At 41.2% G+C, this 27,270-nt stretch overlaps 1 protein-coding gene across 1 annotated transcript in view; it reads right to left on the minus strand.

Moving 5' to 3' along the window:
* The window catches only part of RAVER2 (ribonucleoprotein, PTB binding 2), a 43,898-nt gene extending 23,343 nt beyond the window's left edge, over positions 1-20,555 (minus strand). The window contains exons 1-2 of the mRNA XM_056845461.1: positions 20,382-20,555; positions 3,566-3,632 (exon numbers count right to left, since the gene is read on the minus strand). Of these exons, the coding sequence (XP_056701439.1) occupies positions 3,566-3,632; positions 20,382-20,555 (241 nt within the window). The remainder of the gene's footprint in view (positions 1-3,565; positions 3,633-20,381) is intronic.
* Positions 20,556-27,270: the final 6,715 nt, after the last annotated feature.

The following is a 27,270-nucleotide window of genomic DNA, read 5'->3' on the forward strand; positions in this document are numbered from 1 at the left end:
AAGTTATACTATATGATCACAACAACAGCAATGCTAATTAAAAAAATTAAATCACATCTGAAATCTTTGCTTCCTGAAGGCTATTGTAAAATACTAATAGCAGAGCTATTAGCAGCTCAAACAGAGCTAGATAATTTTATTTAATTAACTGGACGACTACATCAACATGTTCTGTATAGAATTGCTTGTGGAACCTTCCACTGATACAAAATACAGATGGTGGGGTCCTCAGAACCTGCTAAAATATATGTATAAAGCCTGTGCACGGCTTTTCAATTGCCTGTTAAGTCCCGTCCAAGGTGCTGGTAACAGGATTGCCAAGTCTCCTGGTATGGTGGCAGATCTCCCATTGGCAGCCTCTGCTTGCTGCTGCTCTGTCATTAGGTGGGAGGAAACTAAACTAAAACATCTCCATCAGCATGGCAGGATAACATCACCTCTGGGAAAACCTGGAAGTGACATCATGCCTCGCTAAGAATTGCCAGAAACTCTATGGATTGCCATAGATTTCCCAGCAATTCCTAAAGAGGCATTATGTCTCTTCTGGGTTTCCCCTAGAAGTAACATAACACTATTGCGTTGATGGCACCCCCATGTCCCCTCCTCCCCAGACTCCCACCAGTTGCTAGCCACTGGCTGGCATCCTTCATTGCCAGCCCTCGGTGGTTTCGGCCTACCATACCCGATAGACCACCTCCTTCCATACTCACCAGCTTACAGTGGTTGAATAAGGAAAGAGGCTTGCTCTGTCAGAAGTGAGGTTCATGAAAAGAGTTTTTCGATGGACAAATTATAGAATGTCTTTGACTTCTATAATTTTGACTTCTGCTGTTTGTTTGTTTTTAATTATTGGAATCCTTTACTGTTTTTACTTGCATTCTCTTTTATTGTTTTAAAATGATATGTTTTGAACTATTTTATTATTTTATGTTTGATAGCCAGCGGCTTTGGGTACCCTCATTAGGACAGAAAGGTGACAAAAATTCTCTACTGAACATACAAGTGGAAGCAGCATCGAATAATCTATTCACTGTTTCCCATCTCTACTTGGTTTTTTCTCTGTATTTTCTCTTGTCATAAAGTTGCCATGCTGTTGGGGGGGGGGGGTCGCTGCCTGGACACCATAACATTTTAAAGCCGTTGCTGGCATATCAAATTTCAATACAACCTTTTCCTGACACTCAATTCCAGGAAGCTCTCATTGCAAGATTATTGTTTAAAACAGAAAAAAAATTATTCCAGATTGCCTATTAGTCATCTGTTTCTACTGAACACCAAAGCTCAAGCAGAAGTGCTATTGAGTGGTAAAAGGACACCATGGAGAAATGGGAATGTTAACATTTCCTTTCAAGCCTGAATAATCAGAGGTTATACAATCCCAAAGTCCAAGAGGTTTACTAAATAAATGATAAACATAACAGCCATGCTTTTTAAAAAGTGGTTTAAAGTAAGCTATAGCAACTCAGACACGTACAGAAGAATGTAATCTCATCTAACAACTGCTGCTTTACACAAGGTTTTAGTCTACATCCACTATGTCAAGCTTTTTTGTTAAGTTGAACAACAAACCAAGAGAGAAATTTATTAATGGCTTGTAAAAAAATATCTAACCAATAAGGAGCTTAGGTCACGTTATATATCCAAAGAATGAAAGAAAGAAATGTCAGGGATCCCATATGGTTTTCAAGACAAGAGACTTAACAGAGGTGGCTTGCCATTGCCTGCCTCTGTGTAGCAACCCTGGTCTTCTTTGGTGGTCTCCCACCCAAACTCTAACCAGGGCTTGTCCTGCTTAGCTGCTGAGCTCAAGCTAGCCTGGGCTGTCTAGGTTAGAGCAAATAATAATTTGGTGAGATTTAAAAGGAGCAGCAATACTTCAATGTCTTCAGAAGCATTAACCCTTCTTAACCATATTAAACCACTACTTTGTGGTTTTTGAAGTTAGTTGACACTCCTCTCTTTGATCGTAGAGATCAGTTGTGTTGAGGGGTTACACAGTGATTGTTTATTACAAACCTACCTCTTTACTGCCCAGCTGTACATGAACACACACTGTTTTAACATTCTATTTAGATATCTCAGTGTACCTTAATCACAACTCACATATCAGATGTGTCTGAAATGCATGTGCAATGTATGGAATTCAATTTTAATGAAATATTTATTAAACCTGAGAAAATTCACAGGGGTAATTTAAAATGGAAACAACTGAACCTGGCAATTGCCTGGCATCCAGCTTTTGTTTATGAGGAACTTCAAAGATACACATGGTTATCTCACACAAGCCGCTGCATCCCCGCGCATTGCTGCAACACGCAACTTTGCACGCGTGGAGTTGTCCACAACACTCAAGTATAAGAAGTCACCTATGACCTCCAACAGTACACGTGGCGCTTTGCTTTGGACTGAGCCATGCTAAGCACACATCAACAATAGAGAATGTTTGGGGGATGATACGTGAATCTTCTAGAATTACAGAGATGGGAAGGAGGAAAAAGGGACCACAGGAGCACTAACACTGGTTTAATATACATATAAATACAGGTAACTATCAGGTAAACACTATAAATTATTTATTTTTACTCCTACTGTTGCACAAAATATACATGAGAATCATCTCTAGAAACAGGTAATTCACAGTCAACAGTACTCACCTTATTAAAACTGAACACCTGAATAATGCTTTATTATTGCAACTCTCAAATCTAACTCAGCGTTAAACAAACGACTGCTCAGGGCTACTCCAACATAATCAGAAATCTTGCTCTAATAATAAAACACTGAAATATTCTTAAGAAAATCGGTGTAAGCAATAAAAATAGATTCCCCTGGAAGTGACAATGCATTCTGAATAATTACAGAAACCATGCTCTTGGTGACTGCTAATATAAATATGGTCCTTGCATAGAAACACAGGGGGGATGCTTTCAATACAGACGTCTCCTAAACACACCTGTACAAAGTTGTGTTGAAGTCAGAATAAGACTATGTATAGGAAACTGCTTCCCTGTTTTTAGAAAATCTTCTGTTACTCTGGGACTAATACACACAAAGTGCATAATGATAATTCAACATATCATCAGCTGATGACTTTCAGCTGTTATTGTGAACTGCCTCCAGCGAGATGGCAATAACTGACTTCGAGCAGTATCGGTGTACAATTTATTGTTTGTAGCTACTTCGCATATTTAAGTAATCTCTTGATGAGAAAAGCTTGTATGAAGTATCATGGAAATAGCCTTTCATTTCATTTTACATCAAAATTTTATTCTCGGGTTTATTGCTGTGAAAACCAATTGCAGGATTCCTAATTTTTGATGACTCCCTCGAGCCAGAATAGGAAAAACTGTAACCGTCAGAGTTCATACTAGGAACAAGTCTATCTTCTTAACCATTTTAATTTTGCAGTTCCAACAGAGATGCATTTGTTTCACAAGAACACTTATTCAGAGTGACTTATATTGCAGACACCATTTAACTTCATGTATACTTTGCTTTCATACCTATATTGCAATTATTTACCAATACTGTATCTATATTAATTATTAATGTCCATTGTTATTACCTGTTCTTTTATTTTTGTCCACATAACAATACTTCAGTTCAAAGTCTTTTAATAAATCATGGATCTCCTGAAAAAAAGACAGACAATGTATCAAACAGTAACTCTTCTAACCTATCATTTTTATTTTACTATTCAGGAAATGTTCCAAATCAACCATTACACCACAAACATACAAGACAAATATTAGTTAGGAATTAATATGAGTGAGCAATCACAACAGCAGTGGACTATATTAATTGAAAATAAAAGTTTACAAAGTAGTATGAGATAAAGTTTATATCTATAGTTAATAATGCAGTTCAAAGACATTTCTCCTGTATTGTATAACAAAACCTCACAGTGAGATTTTCATTCAAATATGTAACTTTTTTCCTTTGTAAAAAATAAAACACCACAAATGGAATCCTAGATTCATGCTTCAACAGCCATGTTTTCATGGAGGACATGACACTGGATACCATGCCAATTAGCTGTGACAACATCTATGATTAACCAATGCAATCCCTGCCTGCCGTTCCTATTTTGTATCTTTTTTGTACCACAATATATCACAATTGCCTTCTGGAAGCAACACGTTTTGCCATCGCAAACAAGGCCACAGAGAAGTACAATTAAATTATTCCTATGAATTTCAGTTAACTTTTTCTCCTCCTATAATGAATGTTCCCTTCTCTATAATTATGTATTTCTGTGCAAATCCCTATAGAACGCAGAAAGTAGCATCTGTTTTACTGGCGCTAAACGCTTCTCGTTTTTTTCCAATGTACTGTTGCATCCTTTTCCTCTAGTGTATTGAGCAAGGGGAACTGCCCATTAATTTATTGGGGGGGATTAAAGTGGTGTGGATTCCTTCTCTCCAAATATCAGTTATGTCTCTCACATGCTCCCTGACTCCATTGTTTTCAACTTCATATGTGTTTATATGATGAAGAACTTTGGCAGGTTACTGCAATATGCCCAGGACTGTCAGTGTTAATGTGCATTATGACCACTCTATTGTATGCCCTGGCACCGGTAGACAGCAGGTACTGAATTTAGGAGTTAAACTATTAGAGGAAATGTGCTTCTTATATAGCATATAGTTACAGTCTTCATGCTGGCTAAATCAAGACCGTTCCAGAAAAGAAATGAGGCTTCTACAATGAACAAGTATATGTTTGGACTGCACAAACTAGAGGCTACTTCCTCGACAACACATACATAGATAGACGCAGTTTGAGCTGGTTCCAGCTTGGAACCAAGGGAAATAGAGGTCACAGGAAACTTTGCTTCCAGAGGAGAGAGTGCCATTCACAAGGCACAGGAATTACACAGCTTGACCTTATGGAGGATACTGTAGAGGCGCAAGGAAAGATAAGAATTCAAGCCCAGAGTGGTTAGTGGACAACAATGAAGTTCCATGGCACAGGATAAGATGCATGTGATGTGAATAATTAGAAACAGACCTCACAAGGACTTTGCCATTTTTTGTCTACTTAAGTGATATGAAGTAACTTATTACTGGCCTTCTTTTGTATGGCTCAGAAGTCATTTTCTTCTTATTTATTGTCCCTTTAATAATTGGCTTAGTATGCTGCTTTGGCTTGTTTCCACCACAAAGCTTAAGCCAACAACCCTTCACATGCAGCAGAATGAAACAGGAATGAGGCTGTGGGGGCGGGGGAGGCTGGGGATGATGGACCATACCAGTCAGGTGAAATGAAGCATGTAAGGGGGAAAGATTCTCTCCCAATCTTTAGCCCATCAGTGCTACTTTTCTATTAGCAAGAAGATAATACAGGGGGAAAGACAAAAATACAGTCTTCTCAAGAAAAATACTGAATCTTCTGATACTAACTGAAACTCAGCTCATCACAAAGGTGGGATGATATTGTTAATAAATTACCTCATTACAGGCTGAGTGTGCAGTGTGAGGAACAGACCATGGTCAACTAAAAAAAAAAACCCTCTTGTGGCCATCAAAGCAAACCAGAAGCATCCTTCAGCTCTTCTCAGGTTCTAGTGACATATCAACCAAACTAGTTTGGTGAAGATAATGACAGCAATTCATTCTCCACCAAGCTAGGTCCATCTCAGTCATCTCCATATCACTGTTGCCACCTGCAATATGTGCTTCTTGACCTAGTCTCTCCCCAAAAGGTGAGGTCTGCCCTACAAGCTTTCCAAAGAAGCAGGATTTTGCCATGAGGAAAGCACAGCATATTCGTGGAGAAAATATGGCTTCCCGGTGTGCTTGTCATGTTTCACCTTCTGGTGTATGAATAGAGTTGCCATCCTCTAGGTGGGGCCTGGAGATCTCCCAGGATTAGAACTGATCTCCAGGTATCAGAAATCAGTTCCCATGGAGAAAATGGCTGCTTTGGAGGATGGCCTCTATGGCATTATACCCTGCTGAGGCCACTCCCCTCTCCAAACCCCACCTTCCCCAAGCTCCACCCCCAAATCTCCAAGAATTTTCCAGTGGGAGCTGGCAACCCTGTTTACATGTCCACAACATAATTTCAGCATGACTAAGTGCTAAACTGCCATTTAGATATACAGTGACTTATAAGGCTTTATAGAAACCCAATTTGATAGAATGTATCTCTGCATTACAAAAGGTCTTCTAGATCACAGCACACTCCCATCTTGCCAACCTACTAATTCAATATAGATAGCTTAGTGAGTAATAGGGCTTGATGTGAGCAGGATCAAGTGTATTCTTTTTAGTCAAATTGAACACCAGTCTCTTATTTCACCGGTTAACAGCTGTCAAATGCCATGTTAATAAAACATGCGGCTGCTGCTCAGACCATCTACACACTGATACTGCATTACTGCTCCTTCTCAAGTAATCAAACACTCTTGAGCAATGGCTTGGCTTGTGTAGGAGAAGAGAAATTGTAACCAGAAGGGAGATTCTAACTGTCACAGGGATTGATGGTTTGAAATGGGCTGAATTTCTCTGAAGTCTTGCATTCACAATATCAATGAAAAAAGTAGAAGGCACTCACTACAGAAAATTAGCTTTATCTGCGCAAGATAACTTCTCTGTTTAAGATGTTTATAAAAGGTAACAGTAGAAAGCATCCTTGAGAACTCCAAAGCATCGCTTACTTTTATCAGGACATATCATCCCTTTGGGAATAGTCTGCCAATAGAATAACATTTTGAAAAATGATTTACACAACGCATTAAACTGATCCGGGAAGTCTATATTTAGAATATGGGGACTTTCCGCCAACTTTTTTTCTTTAAAAGTGTTGTGAAATGTGCACACTTACAAATAGGGCTGCTAGTTCCAGGCTGGAAAGCTGCAATTGTTGCTTCAACAGCTCCTGGTCAGTGGAACGTGGGCATTTGGGGTTGGATGCCACAGAGCTGCATTTGCTCACAAACTCTTTTGCCTCCTTTGGGGCAAACCGTGCTTTAGGTACCTGGCATAACAAACTGAAGAAGAAAGTAATGGTATACTAAAGCAACAAGTCATATGCTTAACTGTTGCTGCATTTGTGTTCTGCTCTTCATTGGTTCAGTGCAGGGATACATTCCCCTTTTTTTCATTTGCACACATTTGTTTCAGATATTGAGAGATTATAATGTCTAAGGTCATCCAGTGAGCTTCTCAGATGAAAAAAAGATATTAATCCTGACTAGGGTTTCCAACCTCCAGGTGGGGGCTAGTGATCTCCTGGAAATACAACTGACCTTCAGACTATATAAATCACTTATTTATTTATTATTCATTTAAAACATTTATTCTACTTCTCCTGGAGAAAATGGCTGCTTTGGAAGGTAATCTGCATGGCATTAGACCCTACCAATGTCCCTCCCTTCCCTAAACCCCATTCTCCCAGGCTCCACCCTCAAATCTCCAGGTGTTTCCAGACCCGAAGCTTGCAACCCTAATCCTCACATTCCCAGTCCAAGCCCATCATTAAAGGCACTGCACCACACTGGACTCTTATTTCTCAGTTTGTAACTTAGTAATCACACTACGGTCAGCCAGAGCAACAAGTCATTTTGTACAGAGTTCTTGGCTTTAAAGTAAAAGCATTTGACTTCAAGAGAGCAAAGTCTGCTTAAACACAAATCCTCTGTAAAAGTTTGGGGAAATGGATGTACTTTTAGCCTCATTGGTCAGACAGTGCTAGCCACATATTACAAAGAGAGAAAGTAAATAGATGCAATAGGAATTTACTCTTATGACAGTGCAATGAGAGGATTCCCTTTTCTTGTTTATTGTGTGCTAGTCTGGCACTCTAACCATTATACTACACTGGCTCTTATTTGAGAGTAACCTAACTGAATCAGGGGCACTTAGGTCTGAGTGAACATGCTCAGCATCTTGTTGTGTGTCAGCCTAATTCTGCAGATATAAGACATACATAAACCCTGCAGATCTTAGCAATAACTGACAGGACTAAAAAAGAACAAAACCCATTTCTAACACCAACCTAGTAAAAATGCTTCACTGTTGATATGATACCAAAGTGTGAGTTGCTATATGAAGTTCATGCAACCACTGCTGAGCTACTGATAAATGCCAGCTAATCGGTCAGTTAAAAAAACATAAAGCAGAAACACCCTTTGTAAATGGTGAAAGTATGAACATAAAAATAAACTATATCTATGTTGCCAGAAAACAAACAAACAAAAATGAAAACAAAATACAGTCCAATCCTATGCCTGTTCACTCAGAAGCAGAATGCAATTTAAATCACCAAGAAAACAATGCCAATTTAAATCACAGATTTAAATCTCCTAAATAAAAAGAGCTCGTGGCGCAGAGTGGTAAGTTGCAGTATTGCAGTCAAAAGCTCTGCTCACAACCTGAGTTCGATCCTGATGGAAGTCGGTTTCAGGAAGTCAGTTTCAGCCAGCTCAAGGTTGACTCAGCTGTCCATCCTTCCAAGGTCAGTAAAATGAGTATCCAGCTTGCTGGGGTAAAGGGAAGACGACTGGGGAAGGCACTGGCAAACCACCCCGTAAACATAGTCTGCCTAGTAAAGGTTGGGATGTGATGTCACCCCATGGGTCAGTAATGACCCGGTGCTTGCACAGGGGACCTTAACCTTTTAAAATAAAAATTAATAATTTGTAGCTACAACTATAGAACCCTAGTGATTTAAAACTAGACCTTATACAACCTCAGATGGTTAAGACTGCCATCAACCTGAAAAAACATCCCGCTCCTTTAAAAGAGGCTTAATGGGAGGTTCTTTACCTCGGTGCCATGAAAATCTTCAAGTGCTCATTTCTACACAATAAGCCTCCATTAACGGGGCAAGACATTTTTCTCCAGGTTGTTGGCAGCCCCACAAATGGTACATTATATCTTAATATCTTTAATGTTTCATTATTTTATAAAATTATATACATGACCTGTGCTCATGACCCTTATTAGGGTCTCTTTTTCCTTTGTCACAGAGCTACCCTGCCCTCTCATGCCTGCAACCGCACAAAAGTAAATTATCTTGAGCATCAGCATCTGTCTGTCCTCGACCAGGAACAACGCTCTTTTTGGCTCTGGCCACAGACTGGTAGAATGTTATGCCCAGTGAGATTCAGGCCCTGTGGGACTTGAAGCAGTTCCACAGGGGCTGCAAAACTGAGCTGTTACACCAGGCATTTGGTTGAGGACAGTGACAGTTTCCATCTGGCTAGCCTCCCCTCCTCTTCCCTTCTGCCTCTGTTATAGCTCCCACTATTGTTATTACTGTTATTGTTGTTATTATTATGGTACTTGTGGATGTTATGGCTGAAGGCGCCTGGTTTTATTATGCATAATTGTGTTGTAAATTATGGATTGGTTTTAAATTGTTTTTAAATGGCTGTGAGCTGCTCTGAACCTGACCTGGTCAGGAAAGAGCGACCTATAAATCCAACAAATCAATAAATAAATGAAAAGCAAGGGCAGACCTGAACATGGGTAAAAGAACACTCATCTGTGGGTCACATCTGAGGTGACTTGCCAGTTTCTAACCTAAGGTTGCCAGGTCCCTTTTTGCCTTCAGTGGGAGGTTTTTGGGGCAGAGCCTGAGGAGGGTGAGGTTTGGATAGGGGAGGGACTTCAATGCCATAGAATCCAATTGCCAAAGCTGCCATTTTCTTCAGGTGAACTGATCTCTATCGGCTGGAGATCAGTTGTAATAAGGGATCTTCTGTTATTACCTGGAGGTTGGCAACCCTATTCTAACTCCTAGTATGAAGCCATAATTTAGGTAGCTGAACTATTAATGGTGTATGTGTCTAATGACTTATAAAGATGTTTTGCCCTTCTTTCTTTACAAAGTAATGTTTTATAAGTTCATAATAGGGTACAAAATATATAGTTTTAAGAAACTTTAGATTTGCATTAAGAGAAAATTATAGAAAGAGAAAGAGAAAATTATACACATCCCAAATCCCATTAGGATTCTTTTAAAAATTATTCTTTGTATCCACCCTGCTCAGAAGCAAGCCTTGCTGATTCCAATGGGACATAGTTCCAAGTGTACATAGGACTGCAGCCTTAGACAGATACTTCTTTCAGCAAGGCAGATTTGCAAAGAGGGGACAAAATTCTGGGGCCCACGTCAGCTGAAGGGCCCCTGAAGCCAGAAGCATGCTGTATTCCCAGAACACATTTAAAAATTTTTTCTAATGCAGTTCTGACTATAGCCACTACAGAGTATCTCTGACTGCTGGCTTGTTAGGGTTGCCAGGTCCCTCTTTGCAACAGGTGGGAGGTTTTTGGGGCGGAGCCTGAGGAGGGTAGGGCTTGGGGAGGGGAGAGACTTCAATGCCATAGAATCTAGTTGCCAAAGTGGCCATTATCTCCAGGTGAACTGATCTCTATCGGACTACTAAATTGTCTTTAATAGTAGTATAGCAGCAAACCTTGGTTAATATCATGAACAGAAGGAGGACTTAATATTTCCCTATAATCTATCAAAGTAGTAAAAGGATGCTTCCCTCTTCCCTTTATATGCATGATGATAAATGTTGATCTGTTTTAGTGGTAACAAATGAGGAACTGAAGTTAGAACTTATTTGTTTACTTTATTTATGCCCCTACTTTCTCCCTAAGGGAGACCCATAGTGGTTTACATCCTCCTTCTCTCCTCTGTTTTATCCTCACAACAACCCTGTGAAGTAGATTAGACTGAGAGTGTGTGAGGGGCCCAAGGTCACCCAGCAAGCATCCATGGCAGAGTGGGGATTTGAACCAGGGCTTCCCAGATCCTAGTCTGACACTTTAACCACTATACAACTTTAGCTTCCATTGCAAATAGAATGGGAAGGTGTCTGGAGATAACATGGGACAGGATATTCCAATTCCTTTCATTTTTTGGCCCTGGAACTTGGGTTGCTAGCTCCGGGTTGGGAAATACCTGGAGATTTTGGGGGCAGAGCCTGAGGAGGGCAGGGTTTGGGGAGGGAAGGGACTTCCATGCCATAGAGTCTAATTGCCAAAGTGGCCCATTTTCTCCAGGTGAACTGATCTCTATTGGCAGGAAATCAGTCATAATAGCAGGAGATCTCCAGCAACCCTACCTGGAACACCCACAATTATCCTAAAACTGGTGGCCAATTTTGAGATTCCTAGTTTTATTTTCTGAGTTATGCCTGCCACAAATGGACAGATGGATATGCATATTCTTTTGTTATTATAGATGTGTGGTAACAACCAGCCAAGTGATTTGTTTTGTTACGTTATTTGCATCAGGGTCATATGGGGTGGGGAGATGAAATCTTTGTCCGAGGGGCCATGGTGGCTCTTGGCAGCTCTGGATTTGGATGTGGATTCCCTTCAGGGTTGCTAAATCTAGATTGGAAATTTCCTGGAGAATTGGGGGTGGAGCCTGGGGAGGTCAGGGTTTGGAGAGCGGAAGGACTTCAACAGGTCCACACTCTAAAGCAGTCATTTGCTCCAGGAGAACTGATGTCTGTTCTCTGGAAATCAGTTGTAATCCTGGGAGATCTCCAGGCCCTACCTGGAGGTTGCCAAGCCTATGTCTCTTGCTAAATTGGGAACCATGGATGTTTTCTGATGCAGTGTGTAGTGTACATTTTGAATAAAATTACTCTATGCAATCCTAACTTGCAAAGATGGGACAAAACATCCCATCTTGTGAAATCTGGGTGGGAATGCACATCTATATCAATTTTCTTGTCCCTTTTCTTCCCACAAAACCTTGTTATACTTGAGTATTTTTGGGCACTACACTTCTAATGCAAAGAATGCAAATGCTTATAATCGGCATGTTTACATAGTGTTCATATATAGTGATCAAAAATATATTTACAGTAAATAGCACTGAAAGTGCATCATTTGCAACAACAAAAACTAAATCTATATTTCTATCTAAGTCCCTTCTGAATTATTAGTCAGTATGGATGGTACAAAATATGTATAAAGGGGGGATTATTTATCCACCAGGTTTTCTAAACTTATCTGCATGCAATCTAACACTGCTATGGATATCTAGGAAAACAACTCTGATACAAAATGAATGCTAAGCTTACTCCAACAGGCAGCATGGCTAATGAAAATGTCTATGAATTGAACTCCTTTTTTGGTAATACTCATTGCAGTATTATAAAAGATCTATCTGCACCATGAAAATAAGTGTGCTAAAATAGCTCATAACTTTCCCCCTCTGACAATGAAACTCTGAACAGCTACTATGTTCAAACCAGTTTCTTTTAGCTATTGTATATATAAAATATATTTTATGCGTATGTAGTATACAAAAACAAAAAACCTCACATCGTTTAATGAGTCTTTCTCCCAAATCAGCAAGCACAAGTCTGCAGCGTTTACTTGGGAAGAAGTCTCAATGAACTCTGTGGATTTCCCCCCTAACTGGGTTGTGATCCTCTCACTGCCATCCTAAACTCTGCCTGGTGTTGGATAGCACTTAAGCCCTATGCCACCATATATAAGCTACACCAGTATAACTCTGGTGCTGGAGTAGAAATGGGTATCATCAGGGCCTGCCTTGATACTCAGCAAGAAAGGTGGACAATAAATAAGGTTTCAGCACCTTAAGTGGGACAGCTGGCATCCTAAACCTCCATAGTCTCAATCATGCCCCCAGTGCTGGAATAACATTGCCATGGCAATAACCCTGGTGTAACTTTAAAATCCCTTCACAACACAGGCAGAGTAAAAAAATATGATTGTACAATATCCCCAAGCTCTTGTGTGGCTTACAATCACAAATGCACAGGAGCCAAGCTAGAACAAGAGAGTTGGCAAGCCCATTTATTTGTGTTGCTTACAGAACTCTGTGCCTTATGCAGTCAAATAAATGTGTAGATTGCGTCATATCTGTGTCTCTATTTCACTGGGGCTTGAAAGATAAGGATCAGTTTCCACTTCATTGCTCTTTACTAACTCTGCATGGAAGTCACACTGGGAGGAGGCTGAAGGGATCCTCAGGTGGCCCTCTCCCCCACATCACCACTGTGGTCTTATAAACCATGCTACATGCATGATGCAGCAAGGGGAGAGATGTACAACAAGGGTTAATGGGATGACAGTGAAATGTGGCAGTAATGCCTTCCTTCTCTGCTGCAGACGTGGTATTTGGGGATTTGTCAACCCAAACGATTAACATGTGGGGCAGTCCATTGCAGGAGTGACCCATCCCATGTGATTGTGTTTGATGACGCAAAACCTCAGCGATGTCTGGAACCTCTTCCAAGGCTGTCTGGTGCTGAGGGATTTCTAATGCTACTGTGTCGTCACTGTGTGCTGAATTGGGTGTGTGGTTAGAGGATTGTTACCCAGTGCATCAGGTACAATTGCTAATCTGTATCTCCTTTTTGCTGTGTTGCTGATTGGTCTGTTGCTTTTTCCCAGCATCCTCCTGTTAATGGGCTCTGAACCCATGGCTCCTGTTTCCTACATGGGTGCCTTTCCCAGTGAGTTATTATGCTTTCTGTGAACATGTAGTTATATGTTCCTTTTTTAAAGCCCTATTATCTAAATCCCTCTTGCCTGGCAACAGACTGGTGCTCCTTAGCCACTCCCCACACCCTACCCCAAGTCCTTGCACAAGAGAGATTTTAGTCATACTATCAGGGCTGTTCTGTTAAGAAAATTGCAGTGGCATGGTGGTGCTATGGCTAGAATGGCCATGTTTTCTTCCCTGCATATGAGTCTGGCAAAAGGGAACATGATTGCAGGAGGGAACTTGGCACCACACCTCCAGAACTCCCTGGTATGTGTTCATCTTCCATTTGTTCCCTTCCTTCTGGTGTTGTACCTCCTCTGTGAAGCAGCCAAAGGATATTGACTAGCATCGCCAGTGGCATACTAGTGTTACAGACTTTGAATGAGAGTATTAACACATTCCATTGAAGCCAATGCTTTTAAAGCATTAAAGAGACCTGGGGGTGGGGAATCTGTGAAGCCTATATACGTGCCACAGATAGCTCCAATATCGCTCCTTTGTTTTCTCAGCAAGTACACAGCTTATGTATTATCTTCCTTCTCTTTGCTAGCAGTAACATGAGCTCCAACTAGTTTTTCATTGGTTTTAGAAATACTGTTTCCCAAATTAATCTCTCGTGTACCCACTGATTGTAGTAGAATTCTCATTCAGACTTTTATTCTACCTGCATTGATTATTGTAAAATTTTCCTTATAGGTCTTCCCACTAGCTTTATGAGTCTTTTGTGTTCTGTTCATTATTTTGTTGTTTCTTTGAACTTCAATCACCTTACATCTCCATAAGGTTCTCTTCACGGGCTATATTAGTTACATTTCTAACCTTATCATCGCTTCATGATTTTGCCTCATCTTTATTGCTGCTTCTATTTTTTTACTTGCTAAACCTTTACTTCCTTGTGCTTCCTTGTCTCTGTGCCTTCTTTCTGATGGAACCCTTTAAGAATGGGAACTTTTTCCTTTTAGGTATTTGGCTGCTCTCCTTTATGTTCCTTTTAGAAATGATCAAAACTCATCTGTTCTCCCCTGTAAATTTTTCCTGATGTTATATTATACCTCGGCTATTTTCTTCCTTGTAGATTAACTATTGTATAAGATTTCAATTCTTTTTTTCACTTTTAAGTTTTGCCCAGCTAGTGCAGTTTCCCACTTCCCCCTCCAAGTTCTTTCCTGTTGGCTTACGTTTTAAGTTCATGAGCTTTCCGGAAGCAACCTGTTCATTTTATTTTTACACAGCCCCTAGTATTTTAAGGTTCTTTTATAATTACTAATGATACCACTTTCATTACTCACTGTCTTCTACCTAGACTGAGGGAGGGGTAGATGTCATTTTAAAATCCTTGTACACTATATGCATAAGAACTTTAAAAAACGTTTATATTGATGCAAGTTTGTAAGTATAAAAGCAAGGCTAGCATATAAAGATTAGTTACCCAGGTTGGCTCAGGAAACATCCTCCTCTAACAACATTGTCTGTTTTTCCCCTAGGGTATATACCTTAAATGTTAACTTATTACAACACTAAAACCTATACAAGGGTTATAAACTTGTCGTCTGAGGATAAACCAGACCTACTAGTGTTGGTAATTACTATACAATAGTACATATAAAGGAGTATGGATTCAAGTGTTTATTTCTTCAAAAACAACTAAATCACAACATTAATGGCCAAAAAGAATGTACTTGCAGATTTTTAAAAGCTCCAAATTATTATCTTTAAAAAATCAGAGAGACTTTTGCACTGATTCTTTTCACAAATGATATTGCTATACCCAGGCAAAAGACAAATTCCATCCAGAAGGATAGCTATGTTAGTCTGCTTCAGCCAAAACAGCCAAGAGTCTTGCAGTACCACAAACAGTAACATATATGTTGTGGCATGGCATACATTTTCATGAGCCAAAATTCAATTCAGTTGGCAAAGCTATCACTGAAGAAGGTATGGAAGAGTATTATTGCAGAGGCCACAATACCCAGTATCTCATGAAATGAGTGTGCTTACATTATATTGTAGAACACAGAAAACAAGATTGCAAAAGAGAACTCAGAGTAGATTGAGATCATCCCCAACTCTTGATGAATTAGCGAAATAATTCTGAATCATGTGCATGAGCCTGTAACAAGGGACAATATACTTTCAGTAGGAAGATAATAAACCCAACTCCAGATCTGAGAATATCAAATCTGTAGCAATTCCAATTTAGCAGTTCCTTGTTGGAGTCTCCCTTTGACTTCTTTTTTTGCTGAAGTCTTGCAATCTTTAAGTCTCTTGCTGGATGTTCAGGGAGACTAAAATGATCTCCTACTGGTTTCTAAGTAGTTCCATTTTTAGTGACTGATCTGTGTCCATTTAATTACCAAGTCAATATATCTAATTCTCATCATGGCCAAATCTGTGGATACTTAAATCCAGAAACTGGAGTCAAGGACATACAAGACAGATCTTTCTACAAAACTGAAAAAATCCCAGGTTTGCAGAAGAATCTGAAAAAAAAAATACAAGGGGGTGGGTAACACTGCCAAAAATACTAGAAGCAGCAGCAGCTTTAAGAAACAGCACTCGGTGGCCATTGCTAGCGAACCACACAGAATTGGGTAGGTAGGTGGGAAGGAGAAAAGGAAGCATGGAAAGGTGAAGACATGGGGGCTACCAGGAGGAGGAAAAGAAGAAATAGTGTGGGGAAGGGGATACTGGAGAAAATGCAGTGCCTCCCCCCAAGTCCAGTGACAAGATGCAATGCCTGCCCTAAAACCGCTTGAATGTTAATGAGCGAGGGAAGTGATCGCCTCCATCTCCCTTCTATCTCTGTTTGTATTTGTTGTCCTCATTGGGTTTGTGGTGTGGTGTTGCCACCTGCGAAGGGAGCAAGAGAAAGGACTGAGGCGGAAGTTCTTCAACTCTTGATTGGGCATCTGTCTTGTACTACTTAGTAGAGTTGTCCTCAACTCTTTTCACTCTTGCTTCACATCTGGTTTTAAAAAGAAACAACTCTAATGGCTTTCTCATCTGCAGTTGAATTCCATTTTTATAAAGATGCTCTTGAATTTATCATCTGCCCACATTTGAGAGTATGTCATAATATTGAACTTACAATGCATGGTGTACAAACCATTGGCTTGATTCTTTATTACTTTACAGGACTTCAAGAGTTTCTATAGAACAGGGGTCCCCAACATGGCACTCATGCCCTCCAAATGGTTTTAGAAAATTGACAGGACAAAATAGGGATAGGCCATTGGAGAACTGTTTGGTTGTGTGGATTTTATGAAGTTGCCTTGGTAGAAGCTGCTACCACAGCACAAGGATCTTCACTGTGTGACTGAAGGTAAGCATGTCTATACAAGAAAATGATTTAAAACATTATGTTCATTTAAAAAGGGATCCTGTTAACAGAGTTTCTGTCTGAAATGTAGAATTGCTATCAGAGTTATACCTCAACATTCTGTGGTTTGCTCTGCCTCCTGTGGCAGCCATTTTTAGTTGTGTACGAATTTCAAAGGCTCCCACGGGCTCAAAAAGGTTGAGGACTCCCACCACAGAAGGTGAAGACTCATCAGCCTGAGACCAATCAAGCAGGCTTCCATGAGATTCCAGTCTCCTCTTCATGCTTTTCGATATTTAAGTTAGGCAAATCATTCGTAACTTTGGAGTTGGCTGTCATCAGTATGTGAGTAACACCCAGTCTACATTTCTTTATTCCTCTAGAAGCTGCAGCCAAGTCCCCAACTAGTAGCTGGAAGCTGTGGTAGCCGAGGACGAAACTGAATCCAGACAAGTTGGAGATGTTGCTGGCTTGGAAGGACAAGATTTATGTTGATGGTAGTGGTCTCACTCATCCTTGATATTGTTAGTTTATCATTTTCTGATCATGTGAAGAGTCCAAGGATTCTGCTAGATCCAGTCTTGCAAATGGTATAATTGCAGGTTGGTATAATTGCTAGAACTGTAATTGTAATGTAATTGAAACAATTCAATTACATCCCGTTTACAAGCTATACTTGTACTCATGTAACTTGCTATTCGTATCCATTATACAGTAACCCAAGACCAGACTACTGTAGTGAACTCTACAGATTAATCCTTGAAGACAATCATGGTACAGAAGGCAGTCATGCATCTCTGGTCAACAGCTAGATGTTTTCAGTACATAACACCTGCTTTGCAACCTCTCCATTGGCTGTCTGTTTGCTTCTGGATTCAGTTAAGCCTGCCTATAAAACCCTTTACAACCTAGGACTCGCATATCTGAAGGATTTATCTCCTGATATATGCTAGTTAGTTATATTCATCTGAGTAATGTATCTTCTGCATCCCTTCCCATACAATGATTTGTTCCACTGTGTCCAATCATTTTCATTTATCATTATGTTATCACTATCAAACAGTTTGCCCAAAGAAGTGCAGAGGACTCATTCTTTATTAAGTTTCAGAAAGGTAGGCAAGATGAAGCTTTTCTGTAAAACCTTTCTATCAGTAGCAACCATAATTTGGACTGTATTTTAGCTTTAGCATTGCACTGAATCTTTTTGACTTATACTTTGGACATTATCTATTTCTCATATCGATTAACTCAATGACTTCTATTAGATTGCTTATGAGGACACACATAGTCACACTGTTTTTATCCTGGACCTTTATTGAAACCATCATGAGGCAGCAACTGTGAGGGTGGTTTAAAAAGAAAACAGAAGTCCAGTGGAACCTTAAAGACTGACAATATTTATTCCAATATGATTTCTCATGAGTAAGAGCTCACTTCCTCAGATACAGAGGAACAAAATAATGTACCTCATTTTAAGTAAGTTGCAGAAGGGGAAAGGGGGAGGAGTTGAGCAAAGTCAGGCCTAGTATCAAATCTTGTGTGATTCTCTGGTTATACATAACAGATATTGAGAGGGGTCAGAGGTTCTAGCCACTCTCTCATAAGATGAAAATTAACAAAAGTACAATAAAAGGTAAATAGCAAACTACTTATTTGAAGAATGAAAGACTTAACCAACATCAGTAAAGGGATATGGTATGAGACAGCATGTTATTAACAGTCTACAAAAGTTTCTAAAACATAGTTCCTTTTAGGTTACTATAAATTATAATGTGATGAAGTCCAAGTCTCAGTTTAAGCCAGGATGATAAAAGCTGTTTAACTTGTTGGGGAGTTCTAATTCAGCACTTTCTCATTGTACATATTCCTTTAGACGATTTTGTTTTGTAGAACAGTGACTTTCAGATCTGCAACAGCATGTCCTGGAATATTAAAATGTTTGCCCAATGGTCTTGCAATTTCTTACGTCAGATTTGCGATTAAGTCAGGCTTTGAACTACTATTCCAGTGATGTGCTAGAGCACCTACATTGCATGTGAAGCAGATATGATCCCTGCTATCCCCAATTAGAAGGGTCTTGGATAGCGAAAGTTGCAAAAGACCCTGCCCAAGACCCTGAAGAAATGCTACGAGATTATACAGTGCTGAACTGGATGGACTAATGGCTGTATAAATGCTTCCTACGTTCTGGATGCAAATGGGTCTCCACTGGAAAGGGCATAGTTAGGGAGCATTGTTTTAATACAGCCATACATATTAAACAATCGTAAACCATTTTCATTCTTTGAAATAAAAAAAGTTTACTGATCACAATAGTATATTTCATAAGAAGAATAGTCCTGGTAACCGTTTTCTACATCTAAATATGGTGAAAGCATGTTATGTCCCCCCATCCCCAACCACAAAAGAAAGCCTATTGAGTTGTATGTCACTCTACCTGAGGCACTGAGTTTATTTGGCATTCAGTAAAACATTACGCATGTCAGGAGCTAGAGGACCCTGTCTAATCTGTCAATCACATGCAATTTATATAGACCATGTCTGTGTTGGTTAAAGCAACCCAGGACTTTTCTACAATGTTCTTGTATGGAAATAGTAATGTCAGACTATCTTGAGTCTGTATTTCTCTCCATCTACACTACAGTAATGTCTCTAATGAGACATTAAAATTAATTCACATACCTAATAAAAGAAACACGAAACAATACATGGATCATAGGGTAAGCTGAGAACATTTGATTTCCAAAATCAAAACAAAACTATAAGCAGGATGCTGTATGGGAACCACAGGCAAGAGATCAGAAGCATGCTTCCAGGCAAAAGAATGCAAGAAAAAAACTGTTTCCTTTAGTTTCTTTTCTATCATTCTGGCAAGAGTGACTCCTGGCTGCTGTGCCACTCCAGTTTATGTGATATTAAGCTTCCTCTCTTTACTCATGCACCACAGTCCTTGCTCCCCTACATCCAAGTGTATAGGGTATACCAGGAATACAGACTATATTCCTCAAAAAAAAAAAAACCAGGATAACGCCAAAAATAATAAGAGGTTCATATTCATCTCATGTTTTCCTGTGTCTAGCACATGCCCCCAAAACAGCAAAAAGGGAGGGGACCATCCTGAGCACAGGCTGCCTCTGGCAACTAGAAAAGGGACCTACAAACTCCCACCCATCCCCAGAAGTCTGCTAGGACTTCTGGTCGTCTAGCCATCCTTCACTCCAGAACATTTATATCTGTTTTCTTCTTCCTCCCTACACTTTAGAATGTGGTCTGTGGCTTCCTCCCTTACTAATGCGCACATATGTCCTGCTCCCAGACCCCTTGCCTATCTTTACTTCATCTCTGCTGGGACCAGGGGCCCCTTCTGCGCTCCTGGAGATGGGGATCGCCCACCTGCACCTCTCCGATGAATCCCCACCAGCCACCTCCACTGGCCCTCCCTGCTTACCCCAAGCCAGGGGAGGGGTCGGGGCTGCCCCCCCCCGACCCCACTCCCCCCCGCCCAGTTTTTGCCCCGCACTTTCCCGCCTGGGGCAGGGGCTGAGGAGCGGGACCGGGGGGTGCCACCCACCTGGCTGCTGCTTTCGGCGGGCAGGTTCCTCAGCAGGATCTTGCGCCTGTTGCTCAGCTCCCGCCGTGTGCCCTGGAGCCTGCGGGCCACCTCCTCGGGGGCCAAGGGGGTGGCGCCGGGCTCCCCCCCGCGCGCCCCCAGCAGCCCCGCGCCGGACCCCGCCGCTGCCGCCATCTTGGCCGGCCCAGACACGAACACACACACACACACACGCGCGCGCTCCCTCTCACGCAGCCCCCGGGGGTGGGGAGGCGGAGGGCCGGCCGAGAGGAGAGGAGAGAGCCGGGGGGACGGAGGGGGGGGGAGCGAGCGAGCGAGGAGCTCGGCGCCACCCCGAGCGCGGGAACCGGCGGCGGCGAAGTGCGCCTCAGCGGGACACAAAGGGAGGAAGAGAGAGCCTCGCCTGCCTGCCCGCCTGCCTGCCCCCCTCTCCCGCCCTGTAAAAGTACATCGTTTACACTTCTGCCTCATAACCTCCAACGGTAATCGCGGGGGTGGGGCAAAAAAAAAGAAAGTGTACGCTCGTTAAATTGCCTCAGTGCTGCTTCCAGTGGGGTAAAGAGCGAAAACGCCACGGACAGGCGCGCCCCGCTCACTTTGGAAGCGCTTGGCCTTGACCAGTTTTGCTAGTCGTAAAAGGGGGGGGGGAGGAAATGGTTAAAGTACGTTATACAAACAATGTATGTAGAATAAGAAATATATATTGAAACTTGTGTAAAAAGAAACAATAAAAAAGGGGGGGCGGTCCCTAAATTTAACAGCTACGTGACAGGCAGCAGCTCAACAGAAAAGGCCAGCCTAGAGAGATGCAGGTACGAAGCCTGTTAAAGTTCAAGTCGAGGGAAGCTGGGCAGCCCCCTCCCCCCCCCCGGTGCTAAAGGTGGCTGCAACTCCAGGCGAAAGTGAATTAATGTTTTACCAGAACTTCAATGGTTATATTGGCGCTCTCAGAGCCCCTTCGATGTTGTCTAAGCAGAAGTCAGACAGCTGTTGTAGCTACGCAGGAGAAGGGAGGAGTGTAAAAGTAACAAGAAAAACTTCCTGGCCTGAGGAAACTTTTTTTTTTTTGTACGTCTCCTGCTCTGCTTTGTGTCTTTTTGACTATTGAAGACTGAAATGTAATGACGTCTGAAGGAGTTTTCAGAGATACGTATTTAAACATTTTAGTCCTAGGGAGACTCTTCTTCAGATCTGAAGAAGTGAGCTGTGGCTCATGAAAGCCCATACCCTACCAGAAAATATTTTTGTTCGTCTTTAAGGTGCTACTGGACTCTTGCCCTTTTCTACTACTACAGACAGACTAACACGGCTACCCACTGTGAATTATCTAGATGTACATAGACCATCTTGAGAGTTGTAACTGGGTGGAAAGGCGGGATATGAATGTTTTAAATAAATAAATAGGACAACTGGCAGCTTGAGTGGCTATCTAAATTAAACCTGGGCTTTGTTTATTACTGCACTCTAGATGTGGTTTAATTATTGTAAAAATACTTAAATATCTTTTTTTTTTAATTGGCAACTTCAAACATACAGGAGAAAATAAAACTGACTCAGAAGATAATCCCACAGAGGCAACACTAATGAAATCCTGTTCTGACCACTTTGATAAGAGAAAGGAAAATTTCCATTAAGAATTAGAATTTATGCAGCTGCTTTAGTCTTTAAAATCCAAAGAAAGTCGGTCTGTAGTAACAACAAAATCTCAGAATCTTAAATTCCAATATCAAAGTCTGCCAAATCATTGGATACTTAAATCCAGTGACTAGAGCTGTGAAAGGGCAAGGCATATCTTTCTACAAACCTGAAAAGGGGACCAGGTTTGCAGAAAAATGTGGGATCTAAAATAAACACATTGGGTGTTTTAAAAAACCCAAAATGATACAAAGGAGCGCCTGTAGCTTTAAGTAATGGATTCCCTCAGTGGCTGCTGCTAGGCAACCATAGCATTCCAAGGCTTGGTTGTCAGTAAAAGGTGGGGGGACAGGGTGCTTTCCAGGCCTATTTTGGTCTTTGAGGGAGGATTCATTGGTGCTAGTGTTGCCAGCTCCACTTTGTGGTGGAGTCTGAGGAGGGCAAAGTTTGGGGAGGGGACAGCCTCAGCTGAATATAATGCAATAGAACCCACCCTACAAAGCAGTTGTTTCCTCCAAGTGGACAAATCTCTGTCGTCGGGCAGTCAGTTGTAATTCTGGGAGATATCCAGGTCCTAGAAGGAGATTGGCCACCCTAAGCCTGGAAACAACCTCAAGGTAACTTGATATCACCTGACTTGCATGACTCAAATGGCTGCTTGCTACTGTTCAACAGCAGGCACCCTATGAAAGCCAGTGTGGTGTAGCAGTTAGAGCTTCAGAAGAGGGTCTGGGAGACCCAGGTCCAAATCCCCATCTTGCTGTGGAAGGTCGCTGGGTGATTATGGACCAGTCACATACTTTCAGCCTAACCTACCACACAGGGTTGTTGTGAGGATAAAAAAGAGGAGAGGATAATAATGTAAGCTGCTTTGGTCCCCACTGTGAATAAAGGTGGGGTATAAAGGAAGTAAAGGAGCCCCGTGGGTCAGAGTGGTAAACTGCAGTACTGCAGTCCAAGCTCTGCTCACGACCTGAGTTCAATCCCAACGAAGTTGGTTTCAGGTAGCCTGCTCAAAGTTGACTCAGCCTTCCATCCTTCCGAGGTTGGTAAAATGAGTTCCAAGCTTGCTGGGGGTAAAAGGAAGATGACTGGGGAAGGCACTGGCAAACCACCCCGCAAACAAAGTCTGCCTAGAAAATGTCGGGATGGGACGTCACTCCATGGGTCAGGAATGACCTGGTGCTTGCACAGGGGACCTTTACCTTTTTTATAAAGGAAGTAAATAAATAATAAATATAGCTGAAGATGGGAGACAAATCTCCAGGAATTTTGCAACCTAAGGAGCAACTGATCTCTGTAGTTGGGAAATCTGTTGTGATGCCAAGAAATCTCCAGGCCTTACCTGGAGGTTGGCAACCTAGAAGGAGAGAAGGAAGCGCGATGTGGGGAGAAACTATGGAGGCTTTCAGGAAATGGAAAGAGGAAATATTGGTGGATGGGGAAATGAGATGCCTCCTACAAGTCCTTGTGGGTTCCCACTTGCTATTCATAAAAGCTGTCAAGGTTGTTCCTACTCTTCATTGAAGATCATGAAAGTGAATAGCTGAAGCAGATGCTTATATCTTGGGTAACAGATGAAAAGTAGTTATAAGTGCTTTTTCTTGGAAAATCACTAGTCTATTGAATATGACTGCTGAATCCTCCATATTAGAATTGCGTTGAATATATTTAATTGCTTTGATTAGGCTTGTCATCAAGTAAAGTTGGATCGACAACTTCCCTAAATAGTCTGGTCCTATACCTAAATAACCTTAACTTACTACAACAGCAAAACACCAAAATATGGCTATAGACCACATTTTTGCATACTGCATTTCTATTAATTTAATTTTACTACACATTGTCTATCAATTAAAATGGATCCTTACTTACTGTCATTGTAATGAAGAATGGAAAGAGAGTAGAGATTTGCGACCTGAGCACACATATTTAGAACTGGCAAACAATTACAGTATTACTACAGCACACTAATGTACACAGTTGTACTTATATTGTTGACTGAACCCCCCACTCCACTATGAAACTTAACCTTAGGTGGGAAACCTTGAGCCACTCACACTCTTTCAGTTTAACCTATCTCACAAGGCTGTTGTGAGGATAAACAGAGGAGGGGGAAATGTATACTGCCCTAAATTCCATGGACAAAAATGTTCTAAAACAAATAGATAAACCTAGGATATGATTATCCATCAACATGGGTGGCATTTTACGTGAACTGGTGCTGCAGCAGATGTGCCATAACTTTATCTAAAGTTGTTGCACAGAATAGATGAGGACAGAGGAGGGGAATTTCCCACAAGCTAGATCAGCATAAACATTTGTCCAAATATGTGCCTCTTATCTCTAGTAATGAGATTGCAGATGACAAGCCGCATAACAGCACAAACTTGTCCTTCTTTGAAATACAAGATCTTGCATTATATCCTAATCTTTTTGCTGTTAAAATAATATCCCTTGAGAGTTGTCATAGCAGCAAAAACAAGGGCTGATAGGAAGACAAGGTCATAGTTATTAGTGCTAAATGATAGATCTTTAAGAGAAAAAAGGTGGTTGTTCTCTATGGAATTTTCCTGTTTGGTGTATCACATATTTAAAAAGTCATCTTTAAGCATTGACACTTGGTCAGAGATGTCTCAGGATGTGAAAAATGCCCTGTTGGTATGATATAGAATAGCTCAGTCTATTGGTGATACCCTTGTTCACAGTGATATCAGGGGTCAGAAGGAGTAAATGGGACCTTTTGGTCATTTAAGATGTGTGCAGAGTGGTAAGCTGCAGTACTGCAGTCCAAAGCTTTGCTCACGACCTGTTCGATCGCAACAGAAGTTCGTTTCAGGTAGCCGACTCAAGGTTGACTCAGCCTTCCATCCTTCTGAGGTTGGTCAAATGAGTACCCAGCTTGCTGGGGGTAAAGAGAAGATGACTGGGGAAGGCACTGGCAAACCACCCCGTAAACAAAGTCTGCCTAGTAAACGTCAGGATGTGACATCACCCTAAGGGTCAAGAATGACCCGGTGCTTGCACAGGGGACCTTTACCTTTTTAAAACTGTGTTAATAGCTCCTAGGCCCTACAGCTAACAACCTATAGACACCCCTTTACTGGTACAGAATTTAAAAAGGTAAAAGTAGTCCCCTGTGCAAGAGCTGAGTCATTACTGACCCATGGGGTGACTTCACATCAAAACGTTTACTAGGCAGACTTTGTTTACAGGTTGTTGCCTTCCCCAGTCATCTATACTTTACTCGCAGCAAGCTGGGTACTTATTTATTTAGACTGAGGCATTTTTCAAACTGTAACATGGGAAGACCATGTGTGCTTTATAATAAGAGTCACTGAACATTGTAGTAAATTGAATAATAAAACTGCAGAAGGACCACTTGTGCCACATGTTGTGAAAAAGAAATAGTTCCAGCAGCTTTGTGGTTGTTGTTGAAAAGGTAAAGAAACAGAGGTACGATTACTGTGATATTAATCATGTTCTACTTCAAAGGGAAGCCTTTTGGGGGTATACTTTACATACTTTACAACCAAATAATTTAAATGACCAACTTGATTCATCTCCGTTTATTTAAATGTGTGTTGGTCTCTTTAAGACTCTGTATGCGTTTGGGATAAATTGGTGTGATTTATAGTTCAAACCTTGAATTTCTTGAGAGGAAGTGTGGAATTAAATACAGTCATGCATTTTCTAGTAATTATGTGGGGTTTTCAATTTTGTATTTATATTACTTTTGATGCATTTATATTACATTTGATATTCTTTTAACAGTATATCTGTATATGTTTAAAGTTTGGTCTTCTCCTGTATTTTGAATTTTTTTAGACGAGGGGACTCTTATGCCCAAAGCTTCCTCTTCCAAACCCAAGAGGCTCAACTCAGTCTCTTGGTTCCCTGTAACCTCCACTTCTGCTGCACCAGGCACACTGCAGCCTGACGGTTGTTGTTTTGGCCTCACCACTGGTGATGGGTCTATTCCTGGACTCCATCCCTCACTACTCAAAACAACAAACCTGCACCAAGCAGCCCACAAAAGTAGTAAAGTATAAACTCTTCTTTCTAAATTGCATTACTTGCAATGTCTTATTTTCACTATATAAACATCTATTTTAGTCAGCATTAAATCTCGAAAATGCAAACTACGGTATGTTGTTTGACCTTGAAAAAGCTAGCCAAGTTACTTGTCTGTTGATGCTGGTCTCAAAAGCATAATACAAAGGAATATTTCTTCCATCCTGTCACTAAAAACTTTATAATCATTTAACACTGGCAAACATCAAGCAAATCTAGTAATGCCTTGAATGCCACACATACTTGTCTCGTTGGAAAAACAGCCTCCCAAATATAATAAAGCTTATTTAATTGACAGAGAGCCAGGCAGAAAATATCCGTTAAGTGGCATACGATCTTAAAGTTAAGACAGAGCCAGCAATAACCAGGCTTTTAATCCAGGGTAGCGAGTCCTTTTATGACCTTGATCTACCACTAGCATGGGTCCCTTTCTTCCCATGCACGCAAAAAAGAAACCCATCTGTATATAATAAACGACCACCAGTGACAATAGAATAATGTCACAGGAATTTAAATGTTGGCCGGCCTTGGGGAAAAACTGAAATTATCTATAGATCTGATTTTCACATGTGCCCCCCTGGCTGTGGATACTTAAATCCGCAGATAGGGGCAAACTTCCCCCAACAAGTTTTTCTGCAGGATCAAGATATGCAGAAAAATCTGAAAAGTAAAAAGGGAGGCTTTAAATCTCCCTGAATTAAAAAAAAGAGTTGTCTGTGCATGTGCAGACAACGCTGTTCAGCCGCAGTTGCCTGCCCTGAGCAGTGCCGGACAAGCCAGCAACAGAGCAGGGCTGGGGCGGGAGGAGGAGGCCTCGCCCAGAGCAGCGCTGGGTGAGCCAGCAGCAGAGCAGGGCTGGGTGGGAGGCCTGGAGTTGCGGTGTGTGTGGGGAAATGGGCCCCCACTTGTTGATTGTTATGATACAATTGTTGCTGTGACCCAATTGTAGTTAATTGTCACACTTTGAATGAAACAATGACAAGGAAAATACAATGGCTCTAGAAATAATTTATCTTGTGCTGTTTGGTGAGGTGGGACATTTTCTGTCAGCCCAGCATCACAAGTCCTATCACAATAATGTGTGAATATCCTGTGACTGGGCTGCCTGAGAAGCATGTTTTCCTGGCTATCTTAGAGTCTGTTATATAGAGCTAAGACCAACTGTGCAGCTCTGACTTCA

The sequence above is a fragment of the Euleptes europaea genome, chromosome 2 (genome assembly GCF_029931775.1).
Source record: "Euleptes europaea isolate rEulEur1 chromosome 2, rEulEur1.hap1, whole genome shotgun sequence".
Taxonomy (NCBI): domain Eukaryota; kingdom Metazoa; phylum Chordata; class Lepidosauria; order Squamata; family Sphaerodactylidae; genus Euleptes; species Euleptes europaea.